Here is a 19,170-nt window from a genome sequence, read left to right on the forward strand (position 1 = left end):
CACAGGTTGCACTCATGTTCCGTTGCTGCTTTGTCAGAATTTCATAATTTGCTTATGGGTTTTTTCCAATAGCATTAGAAATTTTACGTCTCTATTCCAAGGCAAAGTTTCCCTATGTACATCTTTTAATTGCTCTGTTCCTCGCTTTCTGGGGCGTTATGAATCCGATCAACTTTTGGCTGCAGGGAATTTCTCTTATTCCTGTTCAGTAATCAGTTGTCTGGCGTGAATGCTAACTTCAGCCTTGGGTGTCATTCCCAAGGGCACTTCAAGTCAGTGAGCCTAGCTAGTTTTTTCACTGACTTTAGTGATGGATTTCTGGTCACACTTTGGCATCGTATACAGGGGATGTACAACTCAGAGTACAGAAAATGACACTACATTTAAAATGGAAAATAAGGAATTTATGCATTATGCATACTATAGGGAACAAATGTAAAGTGAGGGGGGAAGGAAAACTATTTGTTAGCTTAGCAGTAAGTTTCATGCCAGATTCGTACGAGATTTCTCCATTCATCTCAACATCAAGATTTTGTGCCTCCGACATGAAGTTAAAAAGGTGTATTCTTCATAAACTTAAAATGAATTAATTTTACAAGATATTTTATTAAATTGAGTTTAAGCATCATTGCTATCTCACTTTGCAATCACTTGTAAGCTATGGAAGGTTGGGTAATTTAGGGTTTCAAATTATATTGTGGTCGATTTATGAGCAATGCAATTAGGCATTCTATTAGTGAATATTTGAAAAAAAAATTTGGTTAATTTTTAAATTTCTTAATAGTAATAATTTAAAATTCCATTTGATTCATGTTCCTAGAAATATATTATAATTTTTTTTATTAAATTGAGTTAAAGCATCATTGCTATCTTACTTTGAAGCAATGGAAGGTTGGGTAATTTGGGGTTTCAAAATGTAATTATTGTGGTTGATTTATGAGCAATGTAATTAGGCATTCTATTAGTGAATATTTGAAAAAAAGAAGTTAGGTTAATTTTTAAATTTCTTAATAATAATAATTGAAAATTCCATTAGATTCATGTTCCTAGAAATGTATTATAATTTTAAAAAAAATGTCATAACATTTAAATTATTCAGATATTAATTTTAAATCAAAGGAATAGTACATTTTACTAACTTGTACCAAATATCACAAATATAATCAGTCCAACACGTTCGACAAACCATAAAATGTCATGTTTCAAAATCTACAAAGCTAGAAGGATAACTTTACAATCATGATCTTAGATTTGCTACTCGACATAGAAAGATTGTAAAGTTTAGGAAAGGGAGTTTCACTACAGTTAAAAATTTATGCTATTACTGAGCTGGATTGTGATAAATCTCATTAATTTAGTTTGTTTCTTAATGCATGCACCTTTACTTAATGATGAAACAGAGAGACAAATCGCTGCACCGTAGAAAATATCGATTATGATCATCTGTCTTGACTTTTCATTAAGAGTGAAATAGAAAGTAAGAAAATAAAAAGAAAAGAAATTGGAACAATAGAAACAAAAAAGAAATGGAGTGAATATAACAACGACAGTGATAAGGCTTAGGCTGCTGAGATGGAAAATGTGTCCATGGCGAATGATTGTAAGATATTTAGAACAATGCCCGTGCGTTGCACGGGTTCCTTGAGTAGTAATTGTCACATTTCATACCTTGTTTTCTCTTTGTTAATGAGATTTGAAAACAGCGGTGCAGAGTGCGCCGCATGTGTTACACTCATGCAACAACAGAACAATATCAATACACCATGAAATTCATCTTTCAAAAGAATAAAAAGAACAGCTGCTATTTTTTAAAGAGTAAAGTAAAATAACATCACTTTATAAATAGAGCTTTCTTTTTTCTTTTACCTCATTTGCTCTATTTATAAGGTTTAATTTTATACTTAATATACTTATAAAAAAGAAAGAAGTAAATTACAATTTATGAAAATGACGTATAATGACAACTTTATATATATATATATGCGCGCGCTACAGTCCAAACGAAAATGAACTAGTATTATAATTGAGGCAGTGACATACCAACTATAGCCTTTCTTTCTTACAAATGTAACAGTTATTAAAATAAACAAAATGGATATGAGGCTCACCTTAACAAAAGGAAAAGAAAGGATAAAAGCCGCCAATTAAGCGGTACACGTCTATGCCTTGTTTTATTTGCTTTGTTATTTTATTTGTTGGCAGCGCAGAGGAGGGTATTCAGCTGTTAATATTTTTGTTGTTAAATTCAACAACTATAACCATCATGTTGTTGTTTTAAATGAAGTGTTGAATTTGAGATTTATTGATAAAAAAATAATCATCAACAAAATCAGTTGATACTTCTTATTAAAAATATGTTGACAAAAATTCAACACTTCATTTAAAAAATTTGAGATATATATATCTCAAATTTATATATATATATATATATTTCTGGTGATTGGTGCAAATTTGGAAGTTCTCACTCTCATGGTTGAGGATGAAAGCAAAAACTATATGGATCACTCTCCCACCAACCAGTCCACCACGTCAACTAGGGAAAAGAAGAAAAGGGAGAGGAAAAAAAAAGAAAAAGGAAAAGCTTGTTGAAACTCATTTTCCCATTTATATCTATGGATTTCAGCATGCATGACTAATAACTTGTCTCATCTTATCGGGGATTAATGGCTTAGAAGAAGAAATAAATAGCGTACAACTTGGAAGCCTACTATAAAATGATGTAAATAAGCTAAGAGATCAATATATAAAGTGAATTTTTCCTAATGATTGAAGAAGAAAAACAAATTAAAGAACCCGTGCACCTTTTCGAACAAGATTACCTTCACTCAATAATCAATTGGTATAATTAAGAAAAACTAGTTACACATTTACACGGCAAACGCGTTGTCTAATAATGATAATTATAATGTGTAATTAAATTAAAGAAGCAAACGTGGACATACCGAAGCCACCCTCCGAACAATATATACGATAATCGCAGACGTGGTTTATAAAATAATTAATTGGGACGTCAATTTGTAATGAGGGTAGCTTGGGCCACAAATGGGGAAGTAATTTATTCTAATCTAACAAGGATTAAGGGGCTGTAGGCTGAGTGAGACCAACGAAAAGTTAAGCAGAGTTTTTGTTAGCCATCAGTATATATATAAATATTTGAGGACTAGGACAAAGGATGATGAGAGAAATGGTTAACTGGGTTGTTCTTTAAAGTTAAAAGAAATGGCCTAGACTAGAGTTTGGGTGGTGATTAGTGCGTATACCTATAAGTTATAATCCAATTATATCGATCCAATTAACACGAGCTAGAGCAGATAAAGTAAGAAGGCATGCCCTAGAAATTAGAGAAGGAGTGCATTTTGGTATTAGAAGATAACAATATTAATGTTAGAAATGACATAATGATGTGTGGGATTATGTAAAATGGTGTATAGAAAAAGAAAAAAGTTGGTGGGAATTTTGGCAGTGTTTGGAGAGGGATTAGGAGGCAACAAGGAGCATGAGTGCGTTTTGCTGATGAGAGAAGTAGATAGTGGGTTTGATGAAGATGATTCACGCCGGCAGCTTTACTCTTCTCTCTCTCTCTCTATACCCAATTGGCAGTTTGGCACGCCTGCTCCCACTCATCAAATACTTGTAAATTTCTCTCTCAAACAATGAAAAGGATCTCTTCTCCCAACCTTTTTTGCTCACACTTTGTTATTTTTCATCTTTTGTCAGACAGCATTCTATTCTAAGCATCAGCTAGGCCACAACCCCTATACACTACATTACATTACTACCAAGTCATTCACACTTCTCAGTCAATCCCCTCTCCTCTCTCCATAGCCATCCATATATATTATTTTTATTTTTCAATAAAGAAGCCACCCTCCAATAAAAGAATAACCTAGAAAAGAAACCCAACCCCACTTCCCTTCCCCCCGCACATCGATTCCACAAAAAGGAGAAGATAGCTAGCATACCACAATTTAAATCAATTACCGCTACACTACACAACTCGATTACATTTTTCTTTATTTCCACCTCAAAAATTTAACCGACATATATAATTAATTTTGTACTACATATATAGTAGTAAGGTAAGTATAATGGAATAGAATAAAGTGATCCCATTCGAAATTTCCAATTCCACCGCGACAGGCCGATTCCCACCGTTAAAAACACGTTACGTCCATTTTCATTCTTTGCTTGCTTGCGCTGGGACGTGGCCATCCCATGCGAGTCAAAGGTTAATAAACCTAAATGGATACCACGTTGTTTAGGGTAGTGAGTAGTTTCCAACACCAACACCAACCCGATCACGATCAATCCCTCAACAACTCCACCACAAGCAGCAGCTCTCGATCCTCCAGACAACAACAAAACTATCCCTACCCACAAGAAGACGAAGAATGCTTCAACTTTTTCATGGATGAAGAAGACCTATCCTCGTCTTCTTCCAAGCACTATTGTCCCTATCAACCCCACCCTCCCTCCACTACCACCATCCACCACTCCTTCTCCCCCACTCCCTGCGACTTTGAATTCTCCGGCAAGTGGGCCCAGGACATCCTCCTCGAAACCGCACGGGCCGTGGCCGACAAGAACACCACGCGCCTCCAACAACTCATGTGGATGCTAAACGAGCTAAGCTCCCCCTACGGCGACACCGACCAGAAACTGGCCTCGTACTTCCTCCAAGCCTTCTTCAGCCGCATCTCCCAAGCCGGGGACCGAACCTACCGAACCTTAGCTTCGGCCTCGGAGAAAACATGCTCCTTCGAATCGACCCGCAAGACGGTGCTCAAGTTCCAGGAGGTGAGTCCCTGGACAACCTTCGGCCACGTGGCGTCCAATGGCGCCATCTTGGAAGCCTTGGAAGGCGAGCCCAAACTACACATAATTGACATCAGCAACACCTATTGCACCCAATGGCCAACCCTCTTCGAAGCCTTGGCCACTCGAAATGACGACACTCCGCACCTCCGTTTAACCTCCGTCGTCACCGCTGACGCCACCGCTCAGAAACTCATGAAGGAAATCGGCGCCAGAATGGAGAAATTCGCCAGACTCATGGGCGTGCCCTTTAAATTCAACGTCGTTCATCACGTAGGTCAACTCTCTGACTTGGATTTCAGCATGTTGGACATTAAAGAAGACGAGGCCTTGGCGATTAACTGCGTCAACACCTTGCATTCGATCGCCGCCGTGGGGAACCACCGTGACGCGGTGATATCTTCCTTGAGGAGGTTGAAACCGAGGATCGTCACGCTGGTGGAGGAGGAGGCTGATTTGGACGTGGGATTGGAGGGGTTTGAGTTTGTGAAAGGGTTCGAAGAGTGTTTGAGGTGGTTTAGGGTTTACTTTGAGGCGTTGGACGAGAGTTTTCCGCGGACGAGCAACGAGAGGTTGTTGCTGGAGAGGGCGGCGGGGAAGGCGGTGGTGGACCTAGTGGCGTGTTCGGCGGCGGAGTCGGTGGAGCGGCGAGAGACGGCGGCGCGGTGGGCGAGGAGGATGCATGGAGGGGGGTTAAATACGGTGGCGTTTAGCGAAGAGGTTTGCGATGATGTGAAGGCGTTGCTGAGGAGGTATAGGGAGGGGTGGGCAATGACACAGTGCTCCGACGCCGGAATATTCCTGACGTGGAAGGAGCAGCCGGTGGTGTGGGCCAGTGCATGGAGGGCCTTGACGTAGAGACTAGAGGAGAATGACTTGACGTGAGTAAGGAGTTGAGGGACTGATTCCCACGTGCCCAACGCCGAGCCTTCTTTTTTTTCTTTTTTCTTTTAAGGTAATTAATTAATGGTTTTTCTTTTGCTGTTTCAACTTTCAAGTTTGGTACGTAAGACAATGGGATTAATTGGAGGGTATGAGGATGATAGGAGGAAGGGGATTTGCCTGTATTATTCAAAAAGGAATCATCATCAAGTAAATTGATTTTCATTGCTAACTTTTTTTTTCAGATTTCGTTTTTTTATACTTTTGGTTTATGAAGTATTGTATATATAGTTTATATGGCTTTATGAAGTTTTGACATTTCGGTTTATATCTATGTATGAATTAATTGCAACGGCTTTGGTTTCACTTGAACACTGTTATATATGGATTGGGAAAAAGATTCATTGATATTATGCAATGATAAAAAAAAATCATTGAATTTAGTTTTAACTATATAAAAAAGATACATTTAAATGAGTTATATATATCCTAGTGTTATGTTGAACTTGTTTTTTCTTCATTAAAAAAAAAGAAATTACAGTTGTTGACTGATCATCACATACATTTATTTTTTCTTCTTTTTTATTTTACTTATCTCCTTAAATCTGGGACCATTTCCAGCTATTTTTTTTCTTCTTGCGTGACCTTTTCAACAGCTAAGAAAAATATTAATGAATTGTCAATGATTGGGAAATTCCATGTATATTCTCTCAAGTATTTGTTATTTTATTTTGGTTTTAATAACATATTCTTAGTTTATTAGGCTAAAATATAACTAATTGTCGCATTCCAAATTTGTAGGTTCAAGTGGGTGGTAGTTGATCATTTGAAATATATATATATATTATCTAAAGCTTGGTTCAGGTCCAGATTTGACCAGAGATAGAAGCATAATTGTTTGTACGTTAACTAACTAACCATCATCAAGGCATAAAACATAATTAAGAAAGACAATGCTCTGACAATCTTGTATTTTACAATATATTTAAGATCATCAACAGTAGTTTTGCCTAACCGACCCTACCATTACAATTTAATTCGTACTCTCAATTAGGTCCAAAAGAAATAGGATTTAGTATTTTGGCGTATGAAGATGATATCAGCTTTAACTATATTACAAGTTTAAGGAAAAAGTAGATGAACATTCATAAACGTACATAAAATGAGGTCGTTATCTAGTTTATGGGCAATAGAATCTTAGGACGGCCACCAAGTTGAGTAAATGCTTGGGAATATCATTAAAAGGCGTATAGATGTATAGTCATTAGTGGGCTAAAGGTTTTAGTGGCCAGCACACGCTGTCTTTGAAATGGTCTTGTTCTTTTTTAATTTCTCCCACACTCTCTCTCTCTCTCTCTCTTATGAGCATAAAACTATATCTATCATCTTTGTGTATGGCACCTGTTTTAACTTTACCCTCTGTATGGCCCCCACAAAACCCTGAGCTCTTTCATGGAGGAAAGAAAGATAAGGGGGGACTCATAAGAGACTCCTTTTTCCTAAGAAAGCCAATAAATTGGTAAGTACATAAACAATGAAAAGGAAATAATATGAATAGTGGGTTCATCTTTTTAGGGTTGCACATCTTGAACTTCTGATGAGACTTGCCCCCTCCACGTTAACATATCCACACTCCACTCTTTTTGCATCTTTTCCCACCCTTGATTTAAATTCAAAACATTTATAGCTGCTTGCTTTTGGTTTTTTATTAAAGGACTTTGATGCTGGCCCATACCTTCTTCTGCAGGTTTAAGCTTTTGTATCCTTTTCTATAGCAATGACAACGACAAGCTGATGTATTTATATTTTAATGGGGCCAAGTTCATGTAGAATGCTAACTCCAGTGTATTAATTTCAAACCCATAGTACTACAGGATCCCTGTCTCTCCGTATTCATCCGTTTCCTTCTTAAAAATGTTCCTCCTTCCGACAATAATGGAAGACAATATTTTTCTGATTACATAATAGGAAAAGCTAGTAAAAATAATGAATAAGAGAGAAAATGAAGACCAATCTTGCAATTAAAATTAAACACAATTACGGTATCTATCTATAGTTCCTCTCCCTCCTGAATAAGAAAGAAAATGAGCACCAAACTTGTAATTAAAGTTAAATGGATTTATGGTATCCACAGTGCCTCCTAGACTTTTTTTTTTTCCGCTACCTTTGGGCTAGCCTGAGATGGTGGTTTTATCCAATTTCAGAGCCCACACCAGATGATAGAGTAACAGGTTAGGGCCAGTTATTAGAATCGCTACAGAACTGGGCCCAAAATTCGGCCTTCATGTGGCGCTTATTATTATTTGCCGCATAGTAGGCACACAAGTTTACCTCATCCATCCGCAAAACGATTGAGAGATGGACCAGATGGTTCTATTTTCATCCAAAATTTCTTCCCGATCCGAAGAAACCGAATTGGATCCCAAGTTGATGGGTTAGTAAGCTCATGAGACATGATGCCATTAAATAACCAATTTATCACCTCCACATCTATGCACGTGAAGCAATTCCAAGCAGGTAGCCAAGGTACCAACGTAGACTAGAGAGTAGAATAGTAAAAAAGTACACACATGAAAGAATCATTTACATAGCTAACAATTAATTACATGATGTCGTTACACAACTGACAAACAATGCTGGATTATTAGAAAAATTCCAATCAAGTGGATAATCTTTCTCGGTTTGCACGCGCTCCCTCAAACTAATCTCAGCTTATCCTAAATTAAAGGTGGCATACTATTGAGACTTAGGTTTCTATGTCCGATTCCTCAAGCAGTGAGCTTTCTCAACTAGTGCTTGGCATGCAACACGGTAAGATATATAACCGTATACCAAATCTTTGTATATTACAATGTACAAAGGGAAGCTACATTATTTGAAGCCGTTCCAGCCGTGAGGCAGTCTCCATTTTCGGTGCCAATAGATAGACACTCTTGACCACAATGGAAATTCAAAACTGTACTCAAGAGGCTGATCAACAGGTCCTGCTACTATCAAAGGCAACCATACATATCTGGAGTCTTTTAAGTCGGCCGGATTCCACCGATCGGCCATGAAAATAAATGAACCCGGGAAGCCAGGTAGAGGAAGCACAAAAGTGCTCTGAGCAAAGAAGGTTGTAAGCCTAAACATTTTGTTTCCTCCAATACAGGGATTTCCAACTGTTTCCCAAGGCCCCAAAATAGACTCAGCTGCATGAGCCAATGCCTCATTTGGGACCCATCCAGTGCAGGCTGACGTGATCATGTAATATGTGCCCTGATACTTGAACAAAGCTGGTGCTTCTCTATGCTGTCCCACCAGAATCCTTCTCATGACAGATGTCACGTTGAGATAATCTTCAGTAAGGGGTCCCATGTGCAGTTCACTATTGTCTTCAGAGGAGTAGATTAGATATGCCACACCATCGTCGTCTTTGAAAACTGTCATATCCCTGCTTTCATATCCATGGGGTCTTTGGCTACCAAGATAATCAAATGGCCCATCAGGTGTGTCACTGACTGCTACTCCAACAGCCGCTTTGGTATAGTTGGCATCATCAATATGCATCCACATCACATACTTTCCAGTCCTCTCATTGTAAATCACTTTTGGTCGCTCAAGCACATTAGACATGTGCAGGTCATGGGTTTCATCTGTTTCCTCTGCCGCTAATACAATCCCCTTGTGTTTCCAGGTCCACAAATCCTTAGAAGAATAGCAACCAACTCCAATAATGTCCACCTGGTGGATAAAGAGATATAACAACTTAGTTCAGAGACAATGTTATGGATCTAAGTAAATATGCAAGGTTGGTAGAAAAATATATATTAAAGAAAAAAGTATTCCTTTGGTAGCTACTGGAACACGAGGTTACCACAGCAAGATAATGGGCTCATAACATGGAGCAAAACCATTACTTTAACTGCAAGAGTATGGAAAGTTATTGTTTCAAAATATGCAAGTAATTAAAAGAACATACTAATTTAAAGAGAAACAAGTTTACTTTTCATAAAATACCTTGTGCTCTCTAACCATATCATCAGTATCTATTTGGGCATGGAAAATAAAACATTCTACATGCAAGCTCACTAGTGATACAATATTTTGCTCAAGTTATTCAGACACTGATACAAAAAATTTCCCTCAGCCACTCCACTTGTAAACTTGCTAGCTCACCAGATGGATATGTCCATTAACATGCTGAGTCATGTAAAAGAAATTTCCCTGACTCTTGCCATCACTTAAAGTCTAACCAACTGGATGAGGTAAGCAAGAACACCCGTGTAGAAGGTAAAAAGTCAGGATCATTTCATTTCTTTGTTTTTGAATACAGAAGAAATGTAAATTTCTCTGGCTCACTTAATAACTAGGAGAAATTGGACTATTTAGGAGAAACTTTCTAGGATTACCAAATTGCAGAAAAAAAAATTGTTCAGTGATAAGACCTTATAATCAGTGGATTTCTAAGAGGCTTTCAACAAATAGCCATTGGATTTCTGAGCATCGGAAGGGTGAAAACAACAATGAACTTATGCAATTTCAGTGGTAGCAGAAGGTTAAGACATTGCTAATATCTCCATCTGTCCAAATGGAAGGTCAATTATATATCCCTTTTTCATAGACTAACAATAATATGGAAATTTTATGCCAAATTTTAGCATATTAAAGACAAAATGAGACCTTTGAAACATATTACATTTCTCTGCCAAAGAATTCAACTATTCAGGATGATATTAAGAATGTTCAGAACCTAAAGATGCAGAAATTGCTTAAAATAGATTCGAAGATGCAGTACCTTCAATAATTTAACACAAATTAAATGCATCTCTAAATAAGCTATAGGATGCAAAGAAGGATAATGCAGATATGAGAATCAAGCATGCATCTCTAATCTACTGAGTTCTTGCTAACCAGGTAGTCTTATGATTTTTCTTTTTCAAAATAAGCAAAAGATGAAACCATGTAAACATTGCACTTATATGAAAAGATGGCAGCCATTTTCACAACCATTAAATGTTTATAAATTATAATAGTCAAAATTAAGCTACATGAAGTCCTACAGCAATGATGACAATTATTAACTTACAAACAAAATGAATTACCCGAGCAGCTCCTTTCTTGTGAATTTGGTAGGTAGGGCCATCTTTATATTCACCATACCAATAGTATGTTCTTGATCTTTTATCATATATAATGCCCCCTCCATGGGCTTGAATAGGATTTCCATCGGTATCTAACCAAATTCTCCCAGGGTAGTAGTAATAACTTTCGTTCACAGCAGTCTGCATTGGATCTATAGCTATTTTTTTACCAGGAAAAAACACATGTCTAAGTTGGGAATTTTCGTCCAAGAATTCATCAATCAGCGTGGTTGTCCGTTTAGGTCTGCGTTTTGCTGCCCGAGGGGACCTCTTTCCCCTTGGTGGGGGGATTTGAACATCTTCCTCTTCCACTTCTTGAAGTTCACGGAATTGGGGATGATTACTAATACGCAATAGAGACTCTTCACCATTTCTATCTCTGTGATGAATAAGGGTATAAAAATGAAGCAAATATAAGCATCCTAACAAGCTCAATACCACAACAGACGTTGAACATCTGCTCCCTGCATTGCAACGTAAAGTTGTTGGTTTCCTGTATTTGTTCCTCATCCTCATTTTCTCTTCCTTTTTATCTTCAAGAGAATGCTGCAATTAACCAAATGCAACCTATGGAAACCTGATAACATGACCAAATAGAAGTCACAAACATAATTTCCCAACATGCTAAGAATTTCATAAACCAAAATCAGCTTAAAATGAAACTGCTAATGATGACACTAAATATTGACTAATTGGGTTTCTCACTTTATCCCCTACACGCTAAGAATTTCATAAATCAAAATCAGTTTATGAATATTATCCCCTGGTGGGCACCATTTTATCTCCTTTTCAGTTTCATGAATTTTACACATATTGCAATCACAAAATTAAAGTGAAACCAGTTTCAACGCTTGATTGGTTATAATAAATTACCCACCCTTCCAGGTTTGCCAGAGGTAATTGAAACCACTATCTTTACCCTACTGGGTAGCTAAATATTAATAACTACCATCAAATCTTCATCTTAATCTTCAGGTCCAACCCTCATGTGTCAGATCCATTAAGCAATCCCACAACACATCTCACACCAAAATACTATGCAGACTCTAAGAAGAACCAAAACCTAATAGGTGCATAATAATAAAAGCAACGGAATGATTAGCAACCTCTGAACAAAAGTGAAGAGTCTCATCTGGTACCACTCGAACTATGGAATGAGAAGAATTCCCCGACATGCGGTTTCGTTGATGGCTTTTGGGGGTCACCGAACTAAGCTAAGTCCAAAAACGAAGAAAGAGAGAGAAATGAATGAGATGATGTTGGGTAAGGGTAGTTAAGTTCCAATGCAGTTTGGATCTGAGTTTGAGGTTATGACAGAGATTTGCAACCAAAGTCCAAAGGTGTCTTCACTGTGGCTTTTGTTTTGGTACCGACCCCAGCCAAATTAAATAGTTTTAGAACATCTCTTTTACCATAAATGTGACCATCTCTTTAACTTGTTTGTTCTATTTGCTACTCCTTTTTCTCCTTTCTTTCTATGTTCTGTTCTGTTGACTTGTCTCAGATACGGAACGCTTCTATGCTATGCCTATGTTCGTGATAAACTAGATTTTTACGGTTTCATGCCCAATAAGACCACGACATTTAGCGACACCTCGGCATTTCAATCCACTTTATTTAATAATAATCTTGGGGCAAACGGTGATAATGATTGGCGATCTAACACAACTCTTCTTTTAACTTTTATGTGGTGTGATAACACGATAACACGATTTTCTTTCCTTCTTAATCAGATTTTATTACTCTTAATCCAATTATGAAATACAACTAATGGTCAATAAAATGGACTTTGGGTTTAAAATTTGTTATGCTGAGACGTTGTTATGTGAAAATAGCATTAACATAGGTGTTAAGCATTAATTAGTTGTTACAGAAAATTTAAAAAAGAGACTCGCTTTCTTATTACTCTGATATGGGCTTCCTTTGCTTTGATTTAGATTTAAGTGAAGTCTTGCGAAGCAACATAAAATAGTACTGCTAGGTTTTTTTTAAAAATAAAAATACAATGGGTGAAATTAGTCAAACTACCCACAAGTGATTATTTTTCCACTTTGGGGGATGACCTTAGATTAAATGATACTGGTGTTCAGGGAATTTAGACACGAATTTCTCCCGAAAGTATTGTAACTTGTTCATTAGGAGACCGTTAGTAATAAATCACAGTACATATACTATTTTCAATGTTGTTTCATTCTCGTAATTAAAAAATGTATGACTGTCTCATAATGACTTTTTAGTATTGGTTGGAAACGCACATTCCACGTGAAATTGTGTAGGTCATTTGACTTTTTTTTTTTTAAAAAAAAAAAAGCCTAAGTCATTTCACTTGTTGATTAATCTTTGATAATAATCATAATATTAATAATTTTGTTGTTAATCATTTAAATTGTAACGACTACTAATTATGATATTTTTTTTCTTCCTTATCTATGGTTGATTCAATATTTATGGGTTCATTTTAATCACTCATTTTTTATTGAAAAAATTTGAAAGATTTATTTATGACGACAAATTATTCTAATAACAATGACACATATCTTAAACAAATAAGCTATAAAATGAAAGATCCTTACAATTGGGTATGTCTTATCAAATTAACTAATAAATTAGCTGAAGCTTATAAGCTACTAATAATTAAAAAGCTAAAAATTGGCATTTTACATACTAATGAATAACATTAAGCCTTTAACCAAGTTGTAGCATGAGTGAATACTACAACATCCTTTGGTAAGGAATCTTAAATCCCTTACATGAATCACTTATAAATAAACAAAGACACTCTAAGCTTTTCTTTTTTGGGAATTGATTACAATTTTGCTTTGTAGTTTTATGAATTTCAAAACACACTCCATATATAGAAAAATCAACTGGAATTTTAATGGCAATAATAATGTATTTTAATAATCACTTATTATTAATTTGTATGTAAAAAAATATACACCTTCAGACAATATTTTCTTAAACACGTCTCGAGTTTAAGTTTTATAAAGAAGAAAAATGTGATTGAGTGAGAAAAGTATACTAAAAATGAGCAATCAAATCTTTTATACTAGATAATTTTTTTTAAAAAGACAATATTACCCAAAAAAACCTCTAAGTTTAGTAAGATGAATCCACTTAAAAGGAAAAAAAAAATATTTCGTGTACTAAACAATATTTAAATCTAAAATTTTGCTTAATATCAAATTTATTACCATCTAAATTAGCAAAAGTTGATACCTCTACCATAAGTATTAGACGTACATGCAACAGTGTTTAGTAAACATCTAGAATTAGAACTTCATGCATTTTATCTATTGAGTCTTTGCAAAGGCATTTGGGAGATAGATAGGTAAAATAGACTTGTCATCGTGAGGCATCAGGGGCAAGTAAATGAATAGATGTGGGTAAGATAGAATCACCTGAATTGGTAACGAAAAAATCATAAACTCATACATCCTAGGCAGACAAGGCAAGTCAGTTCCTAACACTATTTTATCTTGAATTTATCTTTTATCTAAATCTTTTATTTTTTTTATCTTTTATCTTTTTCTTTATCTTTTAATTTTATCTTTAATTCTTTTATCTTATCTTTTCTTTTCTCTTCTAAGTTTATCTTTAAATATCTTATCTTTTCTTTACTTTATCTTCTATCTTTCTTTATCTTTTATTTTAAATTCTTATCTCTTGGTTTTAAATTGGATTTGCATTAATCTAAGTACAAACAAAGTCCCTGTGGATTCGACACTCGGACTTCCGAGAACTTTACTACTTGTAACGATTTGGTACACTTGCCAACGAGTCAACAAGTTTTTGGCGCCGTTGCCGGGGACTTTGTTTTTCGTACTTGATTATTTGTATATTCCAATTTTTAAGCAATTAGTTTTCACTTTTATTTTTTATTTTTACTTTCTTTTTTCTATTATTTTTTTTAGTTGCTTCATTTTATTTTTCAATTTTTTCTCTTTATTCTTTTTTTTAAAAAAAATTAAAAATTAAAAATTAAAAAAAAAAGATATTTAAGTTTAATTTTTATTCTGTGATAACGTGCACGGTAGTTGTTTCTTTTGTGAACAGTGCACATTCCTTCTTTAAAGAACGCAGCATGGCAGAAGATCGTCCAAAGAGGATGACGCTAGAGGATTACTCTAGTCCTATTATACCTCAATACTTCACCAACATAGCCAGACCAGAGGTGCAGGCGGCCAACTTCTCATATCCATATTCCTTGATCCAGCTGATTCAAGGGAATCTATTTCACGGCCTACCAAGTGAAGATCCATACGCACACCTGGCCACATACATCGACATTTGCAACATGGTGAAGATAGCTGGAGTTCCTGAAAATGCAACACGCCTCAATCTTTTCTCTTTTTCACTAGCAGGGGAAGCAAAAATATGGCTTCGCTCATTTAAGGGGAATAGCCTGCGGACATGGGACGAGGTAGTGGAGAAGTTCTTGAAGAAGTATTTCCCAGAGTCAAAGACCACTGAAGGGAAGATGGAAATTTCTTCATTCCATCAATTTCCAGATGAATCCCTCAGCGAGGCACTCGATCGCTTTCATGGGTTACTCAGGAAGACGCCTACACATGGGTACAGTGAACCGGTGCAACTAAGCATCTTCATAGATGGCCTGCGACCATAATCAAAGCAATTACTAGATGCATCCGCAGGAGGGAAGATCAAGCTAAAGACACCGGAGGAGGCAATGGAACTCATAGAAAACATGGCAGCTAGTGATCACGCCATTCTTCGTGATCACACATATGCACCAACAAAGAGAAGCCTTCTAGAACTCACCACTCAAGATGCAATCTTGGCTCAAAAGAAGTTGTTGTCCCAACAATTAGAAGCCCTGACAGAGACCCTCAACAAGCTTCCACAGCAACTACAAGCGGTAAGTCCTTCTCACTCTTCTATTATGCAGGTAAGGGGATGTCACATATGTGGAGGAACACATGCGTCAGGCTTATGCATGGTCCAAGATGATGCATCCAATGAAGTTAACTACATGGGCAGTCATAATCATCAAGGATTCCATCAAAGAGGACCACCAGGATTCTATCAGAGCGATAATTTTTTGCAGGACCACGATTGGAGATATTATCCAAGTAATAACTTCAACCAAAGGGGTTCACCCTATCAGCATCCTAGCCAGGGTCCAAGTCATCGAGAGAAGCCGCCTATCAGTATAGAGGAAAAGCTATTAAGCTTCATCCAAGAAACAAGGGCAAACACTCAAGAGACAAAGGCATTCATCCAGGAGACGAGATCACACCAAAAGAGCACAAATGCAGCCATCAGAAACCTGGAGATACAAATAGGCCAACTAGCTGAGTCAATTGCTGAAAAGCCCACTGAAACCTTTACGGTAAATACTGAGATGAAGCCCAAAGAGGATTGCAAGGTAATTTTCACTGAGAGAGAAGAGGAAGAAAAGAAAACTGAGGAAGATGTGTGTGATAAGGAAGGAGAAAAGAAGGAAGAAAGAGAAAGAAATGAGGAGAAAGCACAACAATGGGAGAAGCACTCACAAGTAGAAATTCAACAAGAAAGTATTCTCCAAGTCAATACCCCTCATCAACTGATTGTCAAGGAAGAAAGGCATGGAAAACATGAGAAAGCCTTAAGTGTCATTCTTTCCTTGATCGTTACCACTTCTCTTGCAATAATGTGGAAGGTACTTCCAGAATACACGAGTTTCATGGCGTCTCTAACTAAGAGGCGAAAATGCAAGGAAGATGTGTTCTACGTGACCTTCATGCCACCTTGAAGGCATTTGAGTCGTCAAGCTAATGACGTTAAAGAAGCGCTTACTGGGAGGCAACCCAAGATTTCTTACTTTATCTCTCTTTTAGTTAATCGCATTTTGTTTCTTTTAGGATAGTTGTGTTATTTCTTTATTTTGATTTTATGCATTTTGATTCCAGCAATTTAATTTCAGTAGTTTAAATTTATGTGTGAATAAATAAATTGCATGATAACTTGAGAAATGGCAATTCTGAGTTTGTTCTGAAAGGTCCAACACTTGAAAGGCTACTAGTCATTGGAAAACACTGGTCTTGGAAGCAAAACTCAGGTCAAGGAATGAAACATGATTCACGGAAAAGGAAAGGTTAGCTTGATGGAATGAAGACACATCTGGTACGCTAATACTAAGTTTATCCCGGTGAGAGTGTGACCTTAACTGTGAGAGAAAACGTCTATTTTTAAACTTTTAGTTTTGCATCATTCTTGGACTGTTAAAATTAGTTACTTAAGGTGGATATGATCAAGGCCATGTTTGTTTTATTTTACCCACTCAGCCAAAAAGCCAACCCAACGTAATTTTATCCCTTGCACCCATATTGAGCCAAAAGAATTATAATGATTTATTCTGAGTAGAACCCTAAGCCAAGAAATTGATATTCCTGACCTTGTGTAGGATTCTAAGAGAGCAGTAGGGTTCCAAATGATAATAAGGTCTTAATTTGGGGGATTTTAAACAAATGGGTAAAGTAGCCAAGGAAATAGCACACACTAGAACACCTCTAAATAATTGTGAGCCCATTGTCATTATGCTTATTATTGAAAAAAGAAAAAAAAAGAGAAAAAAGAAAAATAAAATAATATATATATATATATATATATATATATATAATAAATAGAAAGGGCAAGAATGAAAAAGAGAGGTGTCAGTGGAAAGTGCTAAAGGCAAAAGGGGCTAAAAGTGGGAAATAGGTCTTGGCAAGAAATCAAATTTTTTGGAATGCATGCTCTCTTATAATCTTATATTTTGAATTTCCAAGAAAAACCATGATTCTTTGTTAGCCAGACCCCATTACAAGCCATAAAAGTCCTTAGTGATCCACCGAAGGTAATTAAGGCTAACCTTAACCGAGATGAAGTACAAAACTCTTGAGTTTTATTTACAGGTTGTTAAAATTGCAAACACTTGACCAGACACTTGTGAGCAGAGAGAAACACCAGCTTTGTAAGGAAGTAAGGCAAGCCGGACCTGTTGGAATTCCAGATAATTGACCTGTTTCTGCTCTTGTGTTTATGCTTTTATTTTAAGATCATGACAGATGCAAAGAGGCCAGTCAGAGGATCAAGGAATTGAAGTCATGGAGAGTGTTGGAATGCTTGGAACTTACTTGAGAAATTTTTTGCTTAAGAATGAAATAATTTTATTTGCTTGGGGACAAGCAAAGTTTAATTTGGGGGATTTTGATAACTGCTAAATAATTGTATTTTGATAGTAGAAAATTAGTCAAATATCGGCAAGAAATTAATTATTTAGCAGTTATTTGTGATTAAAAGTTAGAAAATTAATTAAATTGAATTTTTGGGTGTAGATATAAAAATTGGAGGTGTAACAAGCAAAAAGGGCAGAAAAATTGAAGAAAAGAAGAAAATTTGAAGAAGGTCCAACCCAATACGCGCGTCACGGGCTAAGCGGGCTAGGAAGTACACGTGCTAAGCGCGGGGTGTCGCGCTAAGCGCGCCTACGAAGGCCCAAAGCCCACTTCAGCAGCTATAAATAGAGAGCGAGTCCAAGGGACAGGACAACCACAACAGAACCCCCTCTCCTCGGGGTTTCATTTACTCCCTTTCTTTCACCCCTCCTCTCATTGTAAAGTCCTCATGGCCATGAGTGGCTAAACCCTTAGTTAGGGTCTGGCAGGCCTAGAAGCCAATGTGATGTATGATGTACTCTTCACTATTTATCAATGCAATACCAGGTTTTTCTTTCCTATTTTCTTTTCTGTTTTTATCTTGCATAGTCATATTTATATTCTGTTAGGGGTTAGATGCTCGGGAGAGGGTAACTTCTAAATAAGATTTAAAGAAGATATGCATGCATTAGTTAGTTTTAGGGGTTAGACGCTCAGGAGAGGATAACTTCTAATAGAACAAGAAGAAAAGATATCATAATAAAAGCATTGCTAGGCATAGAGTGATTGCATTATGCCCATGCGTCAAAGCAAACATCTAGAATTAGAACTTCATGCATTTTATCTATTGAGTCTTTGCAAAGGCATTTGGGAGATAGATAGGTAAAATAGGCTTGTCATCGTGAGGCATCAGGGGCAAGTAAATGAATAGATGTGGGTAAGATAGAATCACCTGAATTGGTAACGAAAAAATCATAAACTCATACATCCTAGGCAGACAAGGCAAGTCAGTTCCTAACACTATTTTATCTTGAATTTATCTTTTATCTAAATCTTTTATTTTTTTTATCTTTTATCTTTTTCTTTATCTTTTAATTTTATCTTTAATTCTTTTATCTTATCTTTTCTTTTCTCTTCTAAGTTTATCTTTAAATATCTTATCTTTTCTTTACTTTATCTTCTATCTTTCTTTATCTTTTATTTTAAATTCT

At 36.3% G+C, this 19,170-nt stretch overlaps 2 protein-coding genes across 2 annotated transcripts; one reads left to right on the plus strand and one right to left on the minus strand.

The window, feature by feature from the left end:
• The first annotated feature begins 3,647 nt into the window (after positions 1–3,647).
• On the plus strand, positions 3,648–5,958 carry LOC114422433 (protein SHORT-ROOT-like). The gene has a single exon (XM_028388777.1). The coding sequence runs from the start codon at positions 4,243–4,245 to the stop codon at positions 5,671–5,673; it is 1,431 nt and encodes a 476-aa protein (XP_028244578.1). The 5' UTR covers positions 3,648–4,242; the 3' UTR covers positions 5,674–5,958.
• Positions 5,959–8,260: 2,302 nt separating this feature from the next.
• On the minus strand, positions 8,261–12,319 carry LOC114422440. The gene is made up of 3 exons (XM_028388790.1): positions 11,927–12,319; positions 10,782–11,397; positions 8,261–9,420 (listed from the first exon to the last, which is right to left on the minus strand). Exons 2-3 carry the CDS (start codon positions 11,334–11,336, stop codon positions 8,569–8,571), a joined length of 1,407 nt encoding a protein of 468 aa, XP_028244591.1. The 5' UTR covers positions 11,337–11,397; positions 11,927–12,319; the 3' UTR covers positions 8,261–8,568.
• Between the last annotated feature and the right edge of the window lie 6,851 nt (positions 12,320–19,170).

The sequence above is a fragment of the Glycine soja genome, chromosome 1 (genome assembly GCF_004193775.1).
Source record: "Glycine soja cultivar W05 chromosome 1, ASM419377v2, whole genome shotgun sequence".
Classification (NCBI taxonomy): Eukaryota; Viridiplantae; Streptophyta; class Magnoliopsida; order Fabales; family Fabaceae; genus Glycine; species Glycine soja.